The 16127-nt window shown below is 37.4% G+C and overlaps 1 protein-coding gene across 3 annotated transcripts in view; it reads left to right on the top strand.

The window, feature by feature from the left end:
* Positions 1–16127, top strand: part of FOCAD (focadhesin) — a 268670-nt gene that overhangs the window by 162304 nt on the left and 90239 nt on the right. For all 3 annotated transcript variants that reach the window (XM_037495054.2, XM_037495055.2, XM_037495056.2), the window contains 4 exons: positions 2343–2477; positions 5859–5909; positions 6626–6709; positions 13412–13550. In XM_037495054.2, the coding sequence (XP_037350951.1) occupies positions 2343–2477; positions 5859–5909; positions 6626–6709; positions 13412–13550 (409 nt within the window). The remainder of the gene's footprint in view (positions 1–2342; positions 2478–5858; positions 5910–6625; positions 6710–13411; positions 13551–16127) is intronic.

The raw sequence follows: 16127 nt of genomic DNA, 5'->3' as shown, positions 1-16127 counted from the left end.
CTGACATATTGTTTCTCCCTGGACTCTGCTGGAAAATATTTTCTATTGAAACTCTCTCAGAGCCTAATCCTCTTCCTTTTGTTTTCTGAAAATTTAGAATTTCATACATTTCTCTTACCCTTTGATAAGGTGCTAAGTTTTTCGAAGGGTTATATTATACTTTATATTTTGTTTTCTTAGTGCTGTATACTACTCTGGGTGTATACTTGATGATGATAGTTTTTTAAAGAATTGTAGTTGCTTTCTTTTTTTTAAAATTTGGAATACTGATGATTTGTAATGTAAGAGCTACTTTGTATAAATGTGCCTACTGTCCTCTCTGGCACACAGTACTGCCCTTAATGAATGTTAATGGAATCCAAATTTGTAGTGAATTCCAAGTCAAAAGATATTTTTCTGCTGTTTCATGGAAAGTAGGTAATAAGAGTAGAAGCACTGGATCGAGTTTTCTAAGATACTCTTCCTGCTATCTTCTCCTTTGAGCCTCTCCTGGCTCTGTTTTCTTTAAGTGTATATTATTTCTTTATCTTTGACACCTTTCTACTTACTGCCTCATGTGAATTTTTGAAATAATTTGTTTGTAGATGGAGATAAATTGTATGTGTTAATTGAAGCTTAACAGAAGGGATTAAAGTATTTTAGAAAGATTAATCCTTGTTAAAAATAATTGATCTGGGTTGACATTCTTCCCTGCTGAATTTTAAAATTTTTAATAAAAATATCTGTAAGTGAAGAAATCATCTGTTGTATTTGGAATTGAACTTAAGAAGGCATTTGAATATCCATAAAATCAGATATTGATATGAAGAAAGAATACTTAGTTTAAGGAAATTAGGACAAGTTTGAAATAACATTTTTGTTCAGCTTTCATCTTTTTGTTCATTTAACAACCTCTTTAAAATCTGAAGTGACTTGTTGTTTTAAATAAATACAAATACTAACCTTTCTCATTTCAAAAGTTTGTAAAATGGGGGCCTCCCTGGTGGCGCAAGGGGTTAAATCTCAACACTGTGAAGGTATCTGTAGCCACTGCAGCATGAGTTCCATCCCCAGCCAGGGAGCTGGCCCACATGGCACAGCAGACCTCTCCTGTCTCACCTGCTGCTCCCCTCAGCAGTGTATTTCAGTAGATTGCCTGTGCTACTCCCCACTCTGTCTCTGGTGAATCTTTCACCTCCTACTCCTCTGGCTTGCACCCCAGCTCTTGTGTGCATAAATAAATAAAATAAATCTTTAAAATATAAAATTTTGTAAAATCATTTGAGGGTGTTTGATTTATAAATATAGCATCCCAGTTTTTGAGTAATGATGTATTTTTTTTTTAAGATTTATTTGTATACAAGAACCGGGGTACAGGCCGGATGCGCAGGAGGGTGAGAGAATTCACCAGAGACAGAACAGGGAACAGAACAGGCAGACTGATGATATACACTGCTGAGGGGAGCAGTGGGCGAGACAGGAGAGGTCTGCCTCACCATGTGGGATCCTCGCTGTTCATCTGGGATCAAACCAGCACTGCAGAGGCTGCAAACAGCTTCACAGTGCAGCGCTCAACCGCCTGAGCCACCAGGGGAGAGAGGCCCTGAGTAGTGATGTATTTTAAGCAGGACTTAAAACTGTAAGTACGCTGGATATCTGGCTTTAGAAGTGTGCCACTCTTCTTTGTTTCAGAGAATGGTTCTTCCAAAATGTATGTAGCTAATCTGGAGTTAAGAGAGAGAGAGAGAGAGAGTGTGTGTGTGTGTGTGTGTGTGTGTGTGTGTGTGCATGGACACACAAGAGAAGGAGTTATCTTCTTAGTTAACCAACAAAGTAGTACAAAGGCAATTGTGTAGGCAGGCTGGCTATTCTTCAAAAATAGTTTATAGAGGGCCTCCCAGGTGGCGCATCAGTTGAGTGCTGGGTTGCGAAGCTGCCCACGGCCTCTGCGGCGCAGGTTCGATCCCCGGCTGCTCCCCGGCCACTGGAGGAGGGTCTCACATGGCGCGCAGACCTCTCCTGCCGCCCGCTGCTCCCCTCAGCAGTGTACTTCATCACTCTGCCTGTTCTGTTCCCCGCTCTGGCTCTGGTGAATTCTCTCACCCTCCTGCGCTTCTGACTGTACCCAGTGCATGTATAAACAAAACAAACAAACAAACAAATAAATAAATAAAAACATGCCTCTATATAAAAAAAATAGTTTATAGAGTTTAAATAATTTCTTTTTAGGGGTGTTATTAAATCTTCTAGGAGTGTTTTTATTATTTTCTGAAGTTTCCATATAATAAAAGAGAGTTCTTTTAACTAATGGCTTCTGTGAGTTGGGATTCTGTTGGGTATTGACTTTTTTACTTGCTTCATAGGTTGTTTGCATTCGTTCCACGTGGAATGCCCTTTCCCCAAAGCTGAGCTGTGACACAAGACCTCTCATTTTGAAGACCCTCAGTGAACTGTTTTCTCTAGTTCCTTCATTAACAGTGAATACAGCTGAATATGAGGTATGCAGTTGGAGCTTAATACATTGCCTGTTTCTACTTGGAAAGACATATGCTGTATAACTTTTGAAAAACATATTAATAATATTTTGCTTGCCAGAAATCCCTTATCATTTTTAGTTCTGAGAATATAGTGAAATCTTAATGGACTCTCAGGAGTAAGAAGATCCTATTCAAGTCTGTGTCTTTAAGACCTATTTACATGCCAAGTTTTTATTATGAGTATATGATCAAGATTCTTAGAAGTCAATATATTAAAACCAGTGTTTCTAAAATAATAGAATGCATTAGGGCAGCAGTGTAAATTCATTTTGTTGATATTTTAAGTTATAAAATAGGTTACAGAGACTTTAATAATAGACATATTGTCATTTGTATTTTGCTTCTAGGTTTGTCATAGAGATTTGATTTTTTACAATTTAGTTCCCATTTTCTACATACCATTTTTACTCTTCAGTGAGGATGATGATAAAATCAAATGGTTTTAGGAGAAGAAAAAATAATTTTATGACCTACTCGTGTTTGTGATTGTCATGAATTGAAACACATGGTGTGAGATTGTTAGCTATTGGATTCATTTATTTTTGCTTAACATTTTCTTCATTATCTCTTCTCTGAGTGAAATGATAGCTTGGTAAGCAGATTCATTTATTTCCCTACTTTCACAAGCCACATGCCCTTTCCTGCTCAACTTTCTCCTTCCGCCACCTCCTTCTTTCACAGAGCAGCAATTGATTTCACTTGAAGTTTTGGTGCACCTTGAGTTTGATTTACTGCTTCACAGACTTTGATAAACTTTGATAAACTGCCCCTCTGTAAGATTCCAGTAACATTTTCAATTATGTGATAAGATGGGACTATATGATAATATGTCTTCTAGTTATTCTAACTGCCACACAGTGAATAAAATCAAATTTGCCCTTGCTGAAGATTGTATACCTAGCATAGTAGGTGGCTCATAATATATATTCAGTAAGTAGTTGTTGAATGAATGACTAAACCAATGCAAGATATTGTGAATTAATTCTCACATCTGGGCTTTTCTTTTAGGGTATTACAAAAAAGAATCAATTTAAGACCCAACAGTTTATAGTTCAGGTACTCTTCATGAGTACATACCATCATATCTCAGAAAGTCTGTCAGGCAAGTGATAACAGCTTAGAGTAAAAACTGGAATACAGGCATGTTATATACTTTTATATTTTGTCTTCAAGGGCTGAATGCCTTTGTCTTACTTTGAGTTATTCAGATTTTATTGCAGGTTAAATCATAATGTGGATTGTATATTGGTTTCTTAAGTTTGCTTACCAAGGGCTATACATTATCTCTTGGACTAGATTTTTTTTTTTTCTCCCTATGCAAATCTTACATTCTTTTCCACTGGTAATTTATTTTAATTTACCTTCATGCTTATATTAATATTAGGGTTCCTCTCTTGTTCTGCTAGACTGCTATCATCATTTTTTCTCCCAGTAAGGGAGGACCCTTCAGTGATTATAGGTCTACTGTGAAGTAAGCTAAAGAAATGTAGAGGGGGATCTCTATCTGACAGTTGGTCTTTCTCTCCTTGCCCCTCTGTCTCCCTTCTGCCTTTTGTTCTTGCACCTTCTTTCCCTTCCTGCTTTTGTGTGTTTAAGTAATTTGTTTCCTGATCATTGCTTGGAGGTTGATTTGATGTAAGTCAGAATTGAATGTAATTTTCAGATGTATTTTAGGTCATTGCTGTTCCTGGCCCCTTTAGTGCCTTGCATTTCCCTAAAATTAAGTTCAGCCTTTTTATACCCAATCAATAAGGCCTTTTAGAAGGCCTTACTGCCTCATATGCTACAGAAAAAAATGTATCACTTGTACTTTTATTATCTGCCTCCAAACTTTTCTAGTTCTTTTCCTTCTTTCATGTTCTCTCTGTATAGAATTACTTTCTGTTTTACTTCTAATTTTAAAATCTATTTTAGGAAGTAAAGATTGGGTGTAAATCATCCTATCATTTGAGAATTTTTATGTATACTCTCCTAAGAATATTTATTTTGTACTGTAGGTCTATTTATACATACATGATTTTCTTCATTAAATTATAAACTGTTCACAATAGAGTACACATTTCAATTAGTATACTTTCTGAGTTGCTTTGCAGAGTGTTTGGTACATTCATTTATTGACTCAGAATATATTAAAACTGTACTGGGTCTTAGACTGTATTCTTAAAACAGAATATATACTTAAAACTGTATTTGGCCATAGCAATACAAAGAAATAATAATAAATACTATTTTTAAGTATGTATTATATTTCCAGCATTCTTCTAGTAGCTTTTATACCAATTAGTTCTAATATCTGATAGGAAGGTATTCTTTTCTATTATATAGCTAAAGAATATGAGATTATCAAGAGGTCCACCCACTCATTAAAAAAATACTCATTGAATCAATCTGCCTGGCAAGTAATTTGACCAAAACTAATTTCTAAGTGAAATACGGTGTCTAAATCCAGGACATTCTAACTCAGTAGGCTGTGTTTTTCCATTGCATATTCTCTGTCAGTCCCTGTCTTTCAAAAGTTCAAAGTATGATAAAAGAGATAGACATAAGCAATGATAAATATAATAACATTAGATGATAACAGTTAAAGAGTTATCTTCATATGGTGGTGGAAGTGACCTATATTCTTAGAAGAAACCTAAGGAAACTTGTTAGACTAGGATCTTGAAATATTAATAAAATGTTTTCCATTAAATTTTGAAGAATAGAATAGGCAAAGGTAAGGAGGTATAAAAGGAACTTACACAATTAAAATAAGGGGAAGGAGTTAGGTATGGCTGATATGGAGAAGTCTCTGCATGCTGGCTGGAAGATAAATTACTTTTTATGCTGAATTATTTGTGAAATATTTGTCATCTTTGTGGAACTATTCTGGGCACTATGGTTTAGTTATCAAAATGAAAAAGATACAGTCACTGCTCCAAGGAATGTACAATCTACTAAGGAGCAAATGACACACAAAGATGATCATACTAGATATTAGAGTGTGCCTTGTGCTATATCGTTGATTGGATTGGAGAAGGGAGAACTGTCCTGGGCAAGGGATCAGGAACTGTGGCATAAAAGAAGGAAATGGCTTTTGCACCAGGACTTGACAGGTCATTGAGGAATTGTTTGATTTCTAAATCTGATAATCTTAAGAGCCCATGTTTAATACATCCATGTGTTTAAATAATGAGTTTGTTTCTGAGTATTTTCATTTTATCATTGATGGGTAGGTACCAATTAAATCAGTAACTGTTTAATTTTAAAGTGATTTCATTTCCATTACTTGCTACTTTATATTGCTTATTCTGTTTTATCTTTGCCTTAAATTTTAATTTTGATGTTTGTCAATTTTTTCAGAATTTTAAAGTTCAAGTCCTCAGCTTCCTTTGGACCCATACTCAAAACCAGGTACTATTGTGAAATAAAGCTCTTAAAATAAAAAACATAACTCTCTTAAAATGATAGATTCTTGATTTTAAAAGAATGGTGACTATTAATAAATTTAGGCTTTAAAAATTAATCTCAATTTCTATCCGTGAATACTTTTTTCACATAAAGCATACTTACTTTGTAAAGCTGATAGATGTGAAGAGGAACTATTGACATTGTGTCATATTTTTATATGACCTTTCTCTTTTCTTGCTTTGTCCTTCCACCAACAATCATATCAAACAAGGACCAACCCACTTTTTTTATTATAAAATGTCATTTCCAATCAAGAAGTATGAACAAGAGGGTGATATTATACTCAACTCATGAGTGAAAGAGCTTAGATTCTAAGAAGCTAACTTAGATTCCCCATTAGGAGCTGGAAAACCAGGCCCGTTGGACTCTAAATCCTCATACTCCTTCCACTAAGCCATACCACCTCCTGGGAACCTGAGAAGTTATGAGGTACTTCATACTTAATGCCCAAATTAGTATAAAAACTTGATGCTTCTTATCCTCCCTGCCCAAGGCTGTTTCCTCTATTTTTAACCGCGATCGATCGAGAAAGTCTTGAATACTATTTCCAAATCACTGACTATAGGATTTTGAGGTTGGTGAGGGAAGATTTTCTTTCTTTCTCCAGGGTTGATGTTTACTATATGTTGTTTTCTTTGTCTGTCTTCTGCCCTGTCTAGGACCCAGTTGTAGCAAATGCTGCATATAAATCTCTGTCACACTTCAGTGCTGGAGAGCATACCATTCTTCATCTGCCTGAAAAGGTAGGCCTTTCTCTTTCTCACTGGTTTCTCTGGATTTTACAACTTTATTTGTATTCCCCCTCTCAGGAGAGTCTTACCTAATGGATGTGTAAGTAACTACAGATATGTCATCCATAAAAGCAAAGAATTTGTGTCTATGATTTGTTTAATCTGTAAGAGACAGTAGAGATCTTAGATTTATCAAGATAATACGTTTAAATCTCTTTGAAGCAGGCGTAAGACAACTATGATGCAAATGAAATCTTAAGGTAAGTGGGTGTAAAACTTCACACTTGTGCCTGTGACTTACTCTAGAAGAGCCTTGCCTCTGTAGGAACCACCTTGCCAAATTAGTGCGAGCGACATCTTGGATTTCAAATTCAAGATGACCTTCAGAGACTAAGGTTTTATACCATGTGTGCAGCCAAAGATCTTTATTTATGATGAAGAGTTGAGGTACCACCTGAAAATATCTGTTCTTTATAGTTTTGTGTGAAGTGATGTGTAGGTTAGCCCTAAAAATCTGGATAAAGAAAATGCCATTGTATTTTAAGGATCAACACATAGTGTGACTTTATCTTAGTTTTTAGACAAAACTAAAAACTTATAACCTCTTCTAATATCTCCCTAATATAACCAAATTAAATGTAATAGGTAATATTAAGGAATTAAGTATCTGGTTTCCAATTTATTGTTACTATCTATTCAAATGCACATAAATGTTTATTGAATGTCCTTAATATATATAAAATATAACATTTTGTTTTGTTTTGTTTCTGTGTTTTGTTCTGTTTTTTAAAGATTTATTTATTTATTTATACAAGCACTGGGTACAGTCAGAAGTGCGGGAGGGTGAGAGAATTCACCAGAGCCAGAGTGGGGAACAGAACAGGCAGACTGACGAAAAACACTGCTGAGGGGAGCAGCGGGCGGCAGGAGAGGTCTGTCGCGCCATGTGGGACCCTTGCGCGCCATGTGGGACCCTTGCCGGTGGCCAGAGATTGAACCGGCACTGCAGAGGCTGCGGGAAGCTTTGCAGCCCAGCGCTCAACTGCTGCACCACTAGGGGAGGCCCTTGTTTTTTTTCTGAAGTCCCAGACATTGTGTTAGAAGAAATGTGTATAACACCATGCAGAGTCTGTCCTTGAGGTCAAATGGCAAGAAGTTTTGGCATGATTTTCTTAAGATCTTCAGGCATTAAAATGGCTTACCTTTTTTTCAGGATGGACTTTATACAAAGAATAGATACCCATAGGACCTAAGCAAAACTTCTATTTGTTAAATTGAATTGGAGCCTCCACGTAAGGTGCTCTGAAGATAAAACCAAATCCTGTGTAAGGCAGGATTTCCCATTTAGTGAGTAACCAAAAACAGATTGGCTGGCTTGTCATGAAGTTAACACAAATGAGCAGCCTTAGGAAAGCTGTTCTATGACTCAAAAACTCAAAAGATGTGACTTCATACTTCACTATGGTCAAAGTAATACCCATAACTAACTAAAAAGAAAAGAAAGAAGAAAAGTCGGGGGGGTGGGAAGATTAGCTACTGCCTCTGGAAATATAATTTTTATTATTATTTGTAATAAGCAATTGATAATTTGGATCATATCATGACAGTTACCTTTATTTTTAACTATCCCTGAAAAATTCCAGCAGAAATAAATAGCTTTTATTAAATAACTCCCATATTTAACTCTTGACTATTTTATGTCTATCTATTTAAATATTAGTTTTTTTCTACCTTTGGTCTATCTTAAGCTTTTGGTTATGTTTACTATTTATATTCAGTTAAATGGTACATATTTTCTTAATGTAACTCTATGCTATCCTCTGATGCCTGAATAGCCATAAATAATCCCCTTCTACCTTCTAACATAAAGCACAGTGATGTACTTTGAGTTGGGGTTTCTATATATGCTTGGGCTTTCGCCATCAAAATGTAAAGAACTGTGAAGAAAAGCTCTAAGACCTATCCTTTTTTTAGCCATGACTTTCAACCTTTTTTTTCTGACTTACCCCCCTTCTGGGATATGACTCATTCCCAGAAATAATAATAGCTCTCTGTGATGGATATTCTCAACTGAGATTAAGATGAGATCTGAGTAGCTTTAAAGAGTTTGCTGTCCCCCAACTTCTGATATAGAGAAACTACCTCTTCGTTGAGAATATTCCTGCTAAGATATTGCATTCTTTTTATTTTTACTGATTGCTGATTTTCAGTTTTATTATTTAAATATCTAAGGACTACAAAGTCCAGAAAATGATTCCCTAAAAGTTAAGGAGATGACTGAGTCAGTTCCCTACCTCTGTTTTGTGCATGATGACAATGATGTAAAACTGAGGCTCATTTGCTATAAAAACATTTTTTTGTTTGTTTGTTTCTGAAGTTCCTACCATGTAGGGTGTTCTATACTGTAAAACTAAGACTATTCTTGTCAGAGATTACTCATCCTACACCAAGGGCATTGGATTTACTCATAAAATGAAGGTTACCTGTACCTCTCACCTTTCCAGTGAATGTTATCTACATTCTCTCTTTCCACTTGTGGGAATTGCTAAGATAACATTTTAAATGAACATAGTGTGAAATTCATTTTTTTTTAAAGAAATAATGCATTCTTATCATTGACTACTTTGGATTATAATTTAGCTGCTTTAAGTTTTGCCTTTCTATACATTACTGAAAACGACTCCTTGTTGATTCACAAACATCGGTTTAAACTGTCTGACTTGGGCCTCCCTGGTAGTGCAAGGGGTTGTAGGTCTCAGCACTATTAAGCTATCACTGGCCACTGCAGAATGAGTTCAATCCCTGGCCAGGGAGCTAACCCACAAGGAGTGGCAGACCTCTCCTGTCTTGCCTGCTGCTCCCCTCAGCAGTGTATTTCAGTAAATCTGCCTGATTTGCTCCCCACTCTGTCTCTGGTGAATACTTTCACCCACCCCCCTGCACTTCTGGCCTACACCTCAGTTCTTGTATGCATAACTAAATAAAATCTTAAAAAAAAAAAAAGAATAGGTAAACAGAGGCCAAACAATAAGAACTAAGTTGTTCAGGAGAATCAACTCAATTTGAAGAAATAAAGTCAAAGAATAATCATGTCATTTTAAGTAGGTGAAGTATATCTGTATTTAAATTACAGTAACTCTGTACTTCCTTTGTAAAAACATATGCATGTGTAAGATGTAGACATATGTTGTTTTCCACAAAGCAGATACATTAATATAGGCATCCAGTTATGTAAATGTGAAACTGACCAACTTAAGATACGTGGATCTGGTAAATCTTTCTTTCATGACTTTCAGAAATATTGATGGCCTGAATGCTGCAAATCATTTCAAGTAATTAGGTTGACTTAGCAGGACAGGACAGGACAAAATGTATTGTAAGAATGATCATATCCCTTTTATTCTAAATTATTCTGGAATTGGAAACATTTGGTCACTTGGCAGAGTTCACATACTAGTTTAAGTTGCCTCTGAAGGTGGTGGCCACTTCTGCTTCTGCTTCTTTTCCTCCAGTTTTGTTGCTTCTACCGCCTGTGCTGCTGCTTGCTCCTCTTCCTCAACCTTGCCTCCTTCTCATCCTCCTCCAACCCTCCTCTCTCCCTTTTTTTTGCCTCTTATAGCTTTCCTTTTGCCTACCTCTTTCTCTTCCCCTTGTAAAACAAATTTATTGAGATACAATCTGCATTCCACACAATTCACCCATTTAAACTGTTCAGGTGGACAGGATTTTTTTTTTTAAGATTTATTTATTTATGCAAGCACTGGGTACAGTCAAAAATGCGGTAGGGTGAGAAAATTCACCAGAGCCAGAGTGGGGAACAGAACAGGCAGACTGACGAAGTACACAGCGGGTGGGGCAGGAGAGGTCTGCGCGCCATGTGGGACCCTCACCCGGTGGCCAGGGATAGAACCAGCGCTGCAGAGGCTGAGGGCAGCTTTGCAGCCCAGTGCTCAACCGCTTTGCCACCAGGGAGGCCCAGTTTTTATATTTTCAAAGAATTGTGCAATGAATTACAGAGCAATCACCATCTAATTTTAGAGTATTCTATCAATATTAGTGGTTAATCCCCATGACTTTTTCCCTTCCCCAGCCCTACACAACTATTTATATGATTTCTGTCTCTATAAATTTGCTTGTTCTGGGTCTTTCCTATAATGAAATCAGAGTATGTGGTCTTTTATGACTGATTTCTTACATTTAGTGTGTTTTCAACTTAATTTTGTATATCACATAGCTGTACGTCATTCCTTTTTATGACTGAATAATATTCTGCTGTGTAGATAAACAACATTTTGTTTGCCTGTTCATCAGTTTGGTGGACATTTGAGTTGCTTCCATTTTTTGGCTATTATGAATAATGCACTTACTTTGTGTGTAAGTTTTTCTGTTATTCTGTATTTCGTTTTCTCTTGGTTATTTAACTAGGAGTGGTACTACTGGACCACAAGGTAATTCTGTCTTTAACATTCCGAGAAACTGCCAAACTGTTTTTAAAGGGACCTCACCATCTTACCTTCCCACCAGCAAGTGTGCGAGGCTTCTGACTTCTGCACATTGTCATCATCACTCTAGTTTTCATATTAGCTTAAGTGTTTACGTCTGCCCTTCACTTCCCCGAGGCTCCTATCACTTGCAAATACGATCTGGGGGCCTCCCCGGTGGCACAGCGATTAAGCCCTAGGTTGCGCCAGTTCGATCCCCGGCCACGGGGCGAAGGTCCCACATGACACGCAGACCTCTCCTGCCCCGTCCGCTGCTCCCCTCAGCAGTGTATTTCGGCAGTCTGCCTGTTCTGTTTCCCCCTCTGGCTCTGGTGAATTCTCTCACCCTCCCGTGCTTCTGATTGTACCCAGTGCAGTGCTTGTATAAATAAATAAATCTTTAAAAAAAAAATTCTGGGCCTCCCCTGGTGGCGCAGGCAGTTGAGTGCCATGCTGTGAAGCTGTCCGCAGTCTCTGCAGCGCCGGTTCGATCCCGGCAGGCCAGCTGGCAAGGGTCCCACATGGCACGGCAGAACTCTCCTGTCTCGCCCGCTGCTCCCCTCAGCAGTATATTTCGTCAGTCTGCCTGTTCTGTTCCCCGCTCTGGCTCTGGTGAATCCTCTTACCCTCCCACGCATCTGGCCTGTACATTGTTTCTTGTATAAATAAAAAGAAATATGATATGGATCACAGCTTTCCAGTGCTTTGGTTCACTGTTGTGGCTGCTGGTGTGGCCAATACAATCTCTTTCTGTAGAGTTGGTGCCTGTTTCCCCCAGTATGTTGTTCAGATGCTATTTTCACTTTGCACACTGTTATGCAAAATGTCAGGAAGTGAGGCAAATGGACCCAGACCCAATTCCTTTTGGGGAACAGTTTAAGTTTCTAGGACCGGTTACAATCTCTAAGATAACCCTTGATGATACTAAACCTGGCAAGTTCCAAGGATGTATGCTAACCAGAGACACTTGGAAAACCCTGCTTGTCAGAACCAAAAGGTTTGTGAAAGTACCAAGATTTCTCTGCTATGGTTTCACACCAGTAAATGCTATTATGCCCTATGTGGAACATGCATTATTGTTATCTCTGTAATTATGGGTGGTGAGGTCCTCTGAGAATTAAGAATGCAACGTTGAATTAAATCTTGTCTTGGAAAAGTGCTCAGGCTGTCAGGTTGCCTTCACTCCACCTTCACTGGTGAAAAGAACACTAGTTATGGTTGAAAGGCTTCATTGGAGTGGAGGTTATTATACTTAAGAGAAGCATTTCCTCTCTGTTTTCTTTTATCCCCCTGCAAGAATCCTGACTCAGTGCAGTTCTTAAATGGAACAGTACTTTGGGGACCTATGAAGAAGGCAGTCTGCAGGAATTGTTAATTATTTCTAAAAATAACTCCGGGAGACAGTCTAATGGTAATGACTGGGTTCTGGCACTTTATGGTTATAGCAACCACTTTTATATATTTTGATTTCCTCCCCTAATGCTTAATTATCTCCATGTGGGCATTATGATGGTGTGTCATTGAAAGTATTAAAAATTTAATTAATTGCTTGACAGTTAAATCTTGTAGAAACTACAATGGGGTAATCTTTTTACATTTTTAATTTTGATTCAAACAAACCCAACTAATCACAGAGCAACCACAAAACCTGAAAACTGCAAATTATACACAATGAAATATAGCTACCAATTACAGATGTTAGTGTTTTTATATCTATAGCAATGAACTGCTAAATATTAAAAAATAAAGAAGTCGACTGAAGTATGCTGTCCTTCCTGATCTCTACTATATACCCTGCTAGAAGGTTTTAAACTTTGTCATAGACATATAACTAAATCACAGATTAAAAAATAATATTCAGCCAGGCAAATATTTAATTTAAACCATAGAATTTCTATCTATTGAATATGTCACTTTTAATTTTATTGTTGGATGTTGTAAAATGTGGGCTTACTAGGTTTCTATAACAATCATTGCTCATGCTGATTTATGGTGATTTTTTTTTTTACTGTATTATCATTAGTTCTTTATCTAGATCTGGGGTTATAGCTAATAAAATCATTTGAGCTTGCCATTTGGTTAATCTGAAAATGAGGAGATTTTTTTAAAAATTAATTTTATGGGCTTTTGTCATTATAGAGCAATGAATCTAATTCAGTGGGCATAAGTCTTGGCACAAAAAGGATAAAAAAAAAGATCTTACATATTATTTTCACCCTCTCTGTCATTTCAGATAAGACCAGAAATCCCTGATGAAATAGATGAAGACGAAGATGAGGAAGATGAGAATGGGGACAAAGACATGGATCTTTCCATCCCAGGCTCTTGTTATCTCAAACTGTTGTCACTCACCGCTCCTTTGGTTTTACCAGGTGACTCCTCTGTAGTGGCAGGGAAGCTGGACTGTCTCAGTGATTTTACCTGTCTCATGGTGTTCTTTTGTCATGTGTACTATTATCGCTGAATTTAATCTTAGGGGCTTATTTTCTATCTGACATGCAAAACACAGCCTTCTGTTCTTCAGAAACTGCTTAGATAGTGTAGTGTCCAAATACATCAAAAAATGTTAGACGCAAATAAAACTGAACTAGAAAACTAAAACTAGTTTAAACAATCTTTTTCACTAAAAATGAAGAGTCATTTCAAAAACTAACGTTATTCTGGAAGAAAAATTTATAGTGAGACTTTTAATTTCACATAATAGTTTTTTATTGTATAAATTCAGAGATTGTTAGGCTCTTTAAAAATTTTCTAGGTAGTTTCATCATTCTATATTTATTCTCTCATAGGGTTACTCTGAAGAATGTACCAGTATCTGAGAGCTATGAATTAGTGCTTTTAAAGAATGGATCACACTTTATGGCCACACAGTTTTAAAAACTTATGGGACCCTGACATTTTAAAAAAAGTTATTCTAATGTTACATTCTACGTGGGTGTCATGTTTAGAAATACCTACCTTGATAATTATATGTCCTATCTTAGAAATGGCGGGTGATCAGATCTGAGAAATCTGATTGTGGGCTGTGATTGGGAATTTGCATTACTTTATTTTAAATTTCATTTTCTGACTATTAAAAACTTTCTCCGAGTGATCCATTGTGATTAAGTAGCTTTGCAGTACTGGCCAACATTTTGCCAAGCATGCACCTATCACTATATTCTGCTACTTTGCATGTTCATGGATCTTAATTTGTAATTTCTGAAAATCAAGTCAAATAAACACAACAAATGTCATCTTTTTTTTTTTTTTAACAAATGTCATCTTATCTTTTCAATCATGATATCATTAGCCTGAAATGTAGGTTTTTTTCTCCCCCTTGGTTTATACCACATGGTGACTTATGAGGAATTCAGTCAAATATATACTATTTCTTTCTAGACAAAGCTTCTTTCCCAAATCTGTCCCTCCTTTCATTAGAGAAAACTGAACAATGCAACTTAGACTCAGAGTCCACATTGTCTTTTCTCCTGCTGTACAGAAGAAGCCTTAAAAATGTGTTCCCTGTTTCCCTCTTCTTTCCCCTTCCTACCATAATGGGTATTAAGAGTCTAGGTTCTCAGGGCCTCCCCGGTGGCGCAGCGGTTGAGCGCTGGGTTGCGAAGCTGCCCGCAGCCTCTGCAGCGCTGGTTCGATCCCTGGCTGCTCCCCGGCCACCAGAGGAGGGTCCCACATGGCGCGCAGACCTCTCCTGCCGCCCGCTGCTCCCCTCAGCAGTGTACTTCGGTCCTTCTGCCTGCTCTGCTCCCTGCTCTGGCTCTGGTGAATTCTCTCACCCTCCTGCGCTTCTGACTGTACCCAGTGCTTGTATAAATAAATAAATAAACAAACAAATAAATAAATCTTTAAAAAAAAAAGAGTCTAGGTTCTCCCCTGCAGTTACTAGTGAGTCCAAGGAAGGGAAAAACCTTCATTCTTCCAAAGTTCCTTCTGTTTTCTAAAATGGCCTTAGAGTTCAGTGTCCTCTTGGATGTTTTAATGACCTTATTCCCTCAGACAGACTCAAATCTGTGGAACTAGAAGAAGGGGGAGGATACTTGTTACCAAGGTGTGCTGTTGCTTCCTCCCCTTGTTGCGGTGCTGGGGTTGCCCTCACCTGGCTCTGTTTGCACTTGATGGTTTTTAGTGTCCTTCCCTGAGCAACAGGGGGAGTTTTTGAGATCAACTGCTCTATCAGTTAGAGAAAATTTAGTGGTCAAGTGGATGGTCTTAGATGCTATCTATATTTAGCAAACCATGTCACAATGGGCAACATCACCCATTTTTCTCTCACTTTCCCTGAGATTGCTGAAGAACACAGAAGGAACCAAGAAAGAGGAACCAGCCTTAGGAGTCTAAAAAGAACAGGGTGAATGATGTGTCTGAAGTTTTCAGGTGCTCCAGGCAGAAAACCAGTTTGTGCTCAGTGTATGTGAATCTTGGCCTTTCTTCTCTTATCCCTTTGAAGTGAACCCAAAAGCAGCTGCAAAATAAGCCCAGTGATTTGCATTTTTTTGAATAGGGGTGTTACTGGTTTTGATTTTTTTTTTAAATAACTGTAGTCATACAAGAAGTTGCAAAATCAGTTTAGAGAGTTCTTGTGCACCATCCAGCCACCTGCTCCCATTGAGAACATCTCATATAACCTTAGGTCATTATTAAAACCAGAAAGGTGACATCAATACAACACTGTTAACTATAGACCTTTTGAACTGCATCCATTTTTCCCTATACATTCTATTTTCTTCTGGGATTAGTTTTTTTTCATGCAGCATAATGTCTTTGAGATTCGTCCAAACTATTATCTGTATCTATTGTTCATTGTTTTATTACTAAGTAGTATTCCTTTGTAGGATATACCACAGTTTGCTTATTCACTTACCTGTTGAACGACATTTGGGTTGCTTTAAAATTTTATTCCTAATACTGTGTCCTGTGTGTCAATTCTGTATGTCAGAGCACTATCTTCC

This window comes from Talpa occidentalis, unplaced genomic scaffold (assembly GCF_014898055.3).
Source record: "Talpa occidentalis isolate TD23 unplaced genomic scaffold, MPIMG_talOcc4v2.1 talOcc4.7, whole genome shotgun sequence".
Taxonomy (NCBI): domain Eukaryota; kingdom Metazoa; phylum Chordata; class Mammalia; order Eulipotyphla; family Talpidae; genus Talpa; species Talpa occidentalis.
The sequence above is the reverse complement of the archived record's forward strand: the minus strand, read 5'-3'. Positions and strand labels throughout refer to the sequence as shown.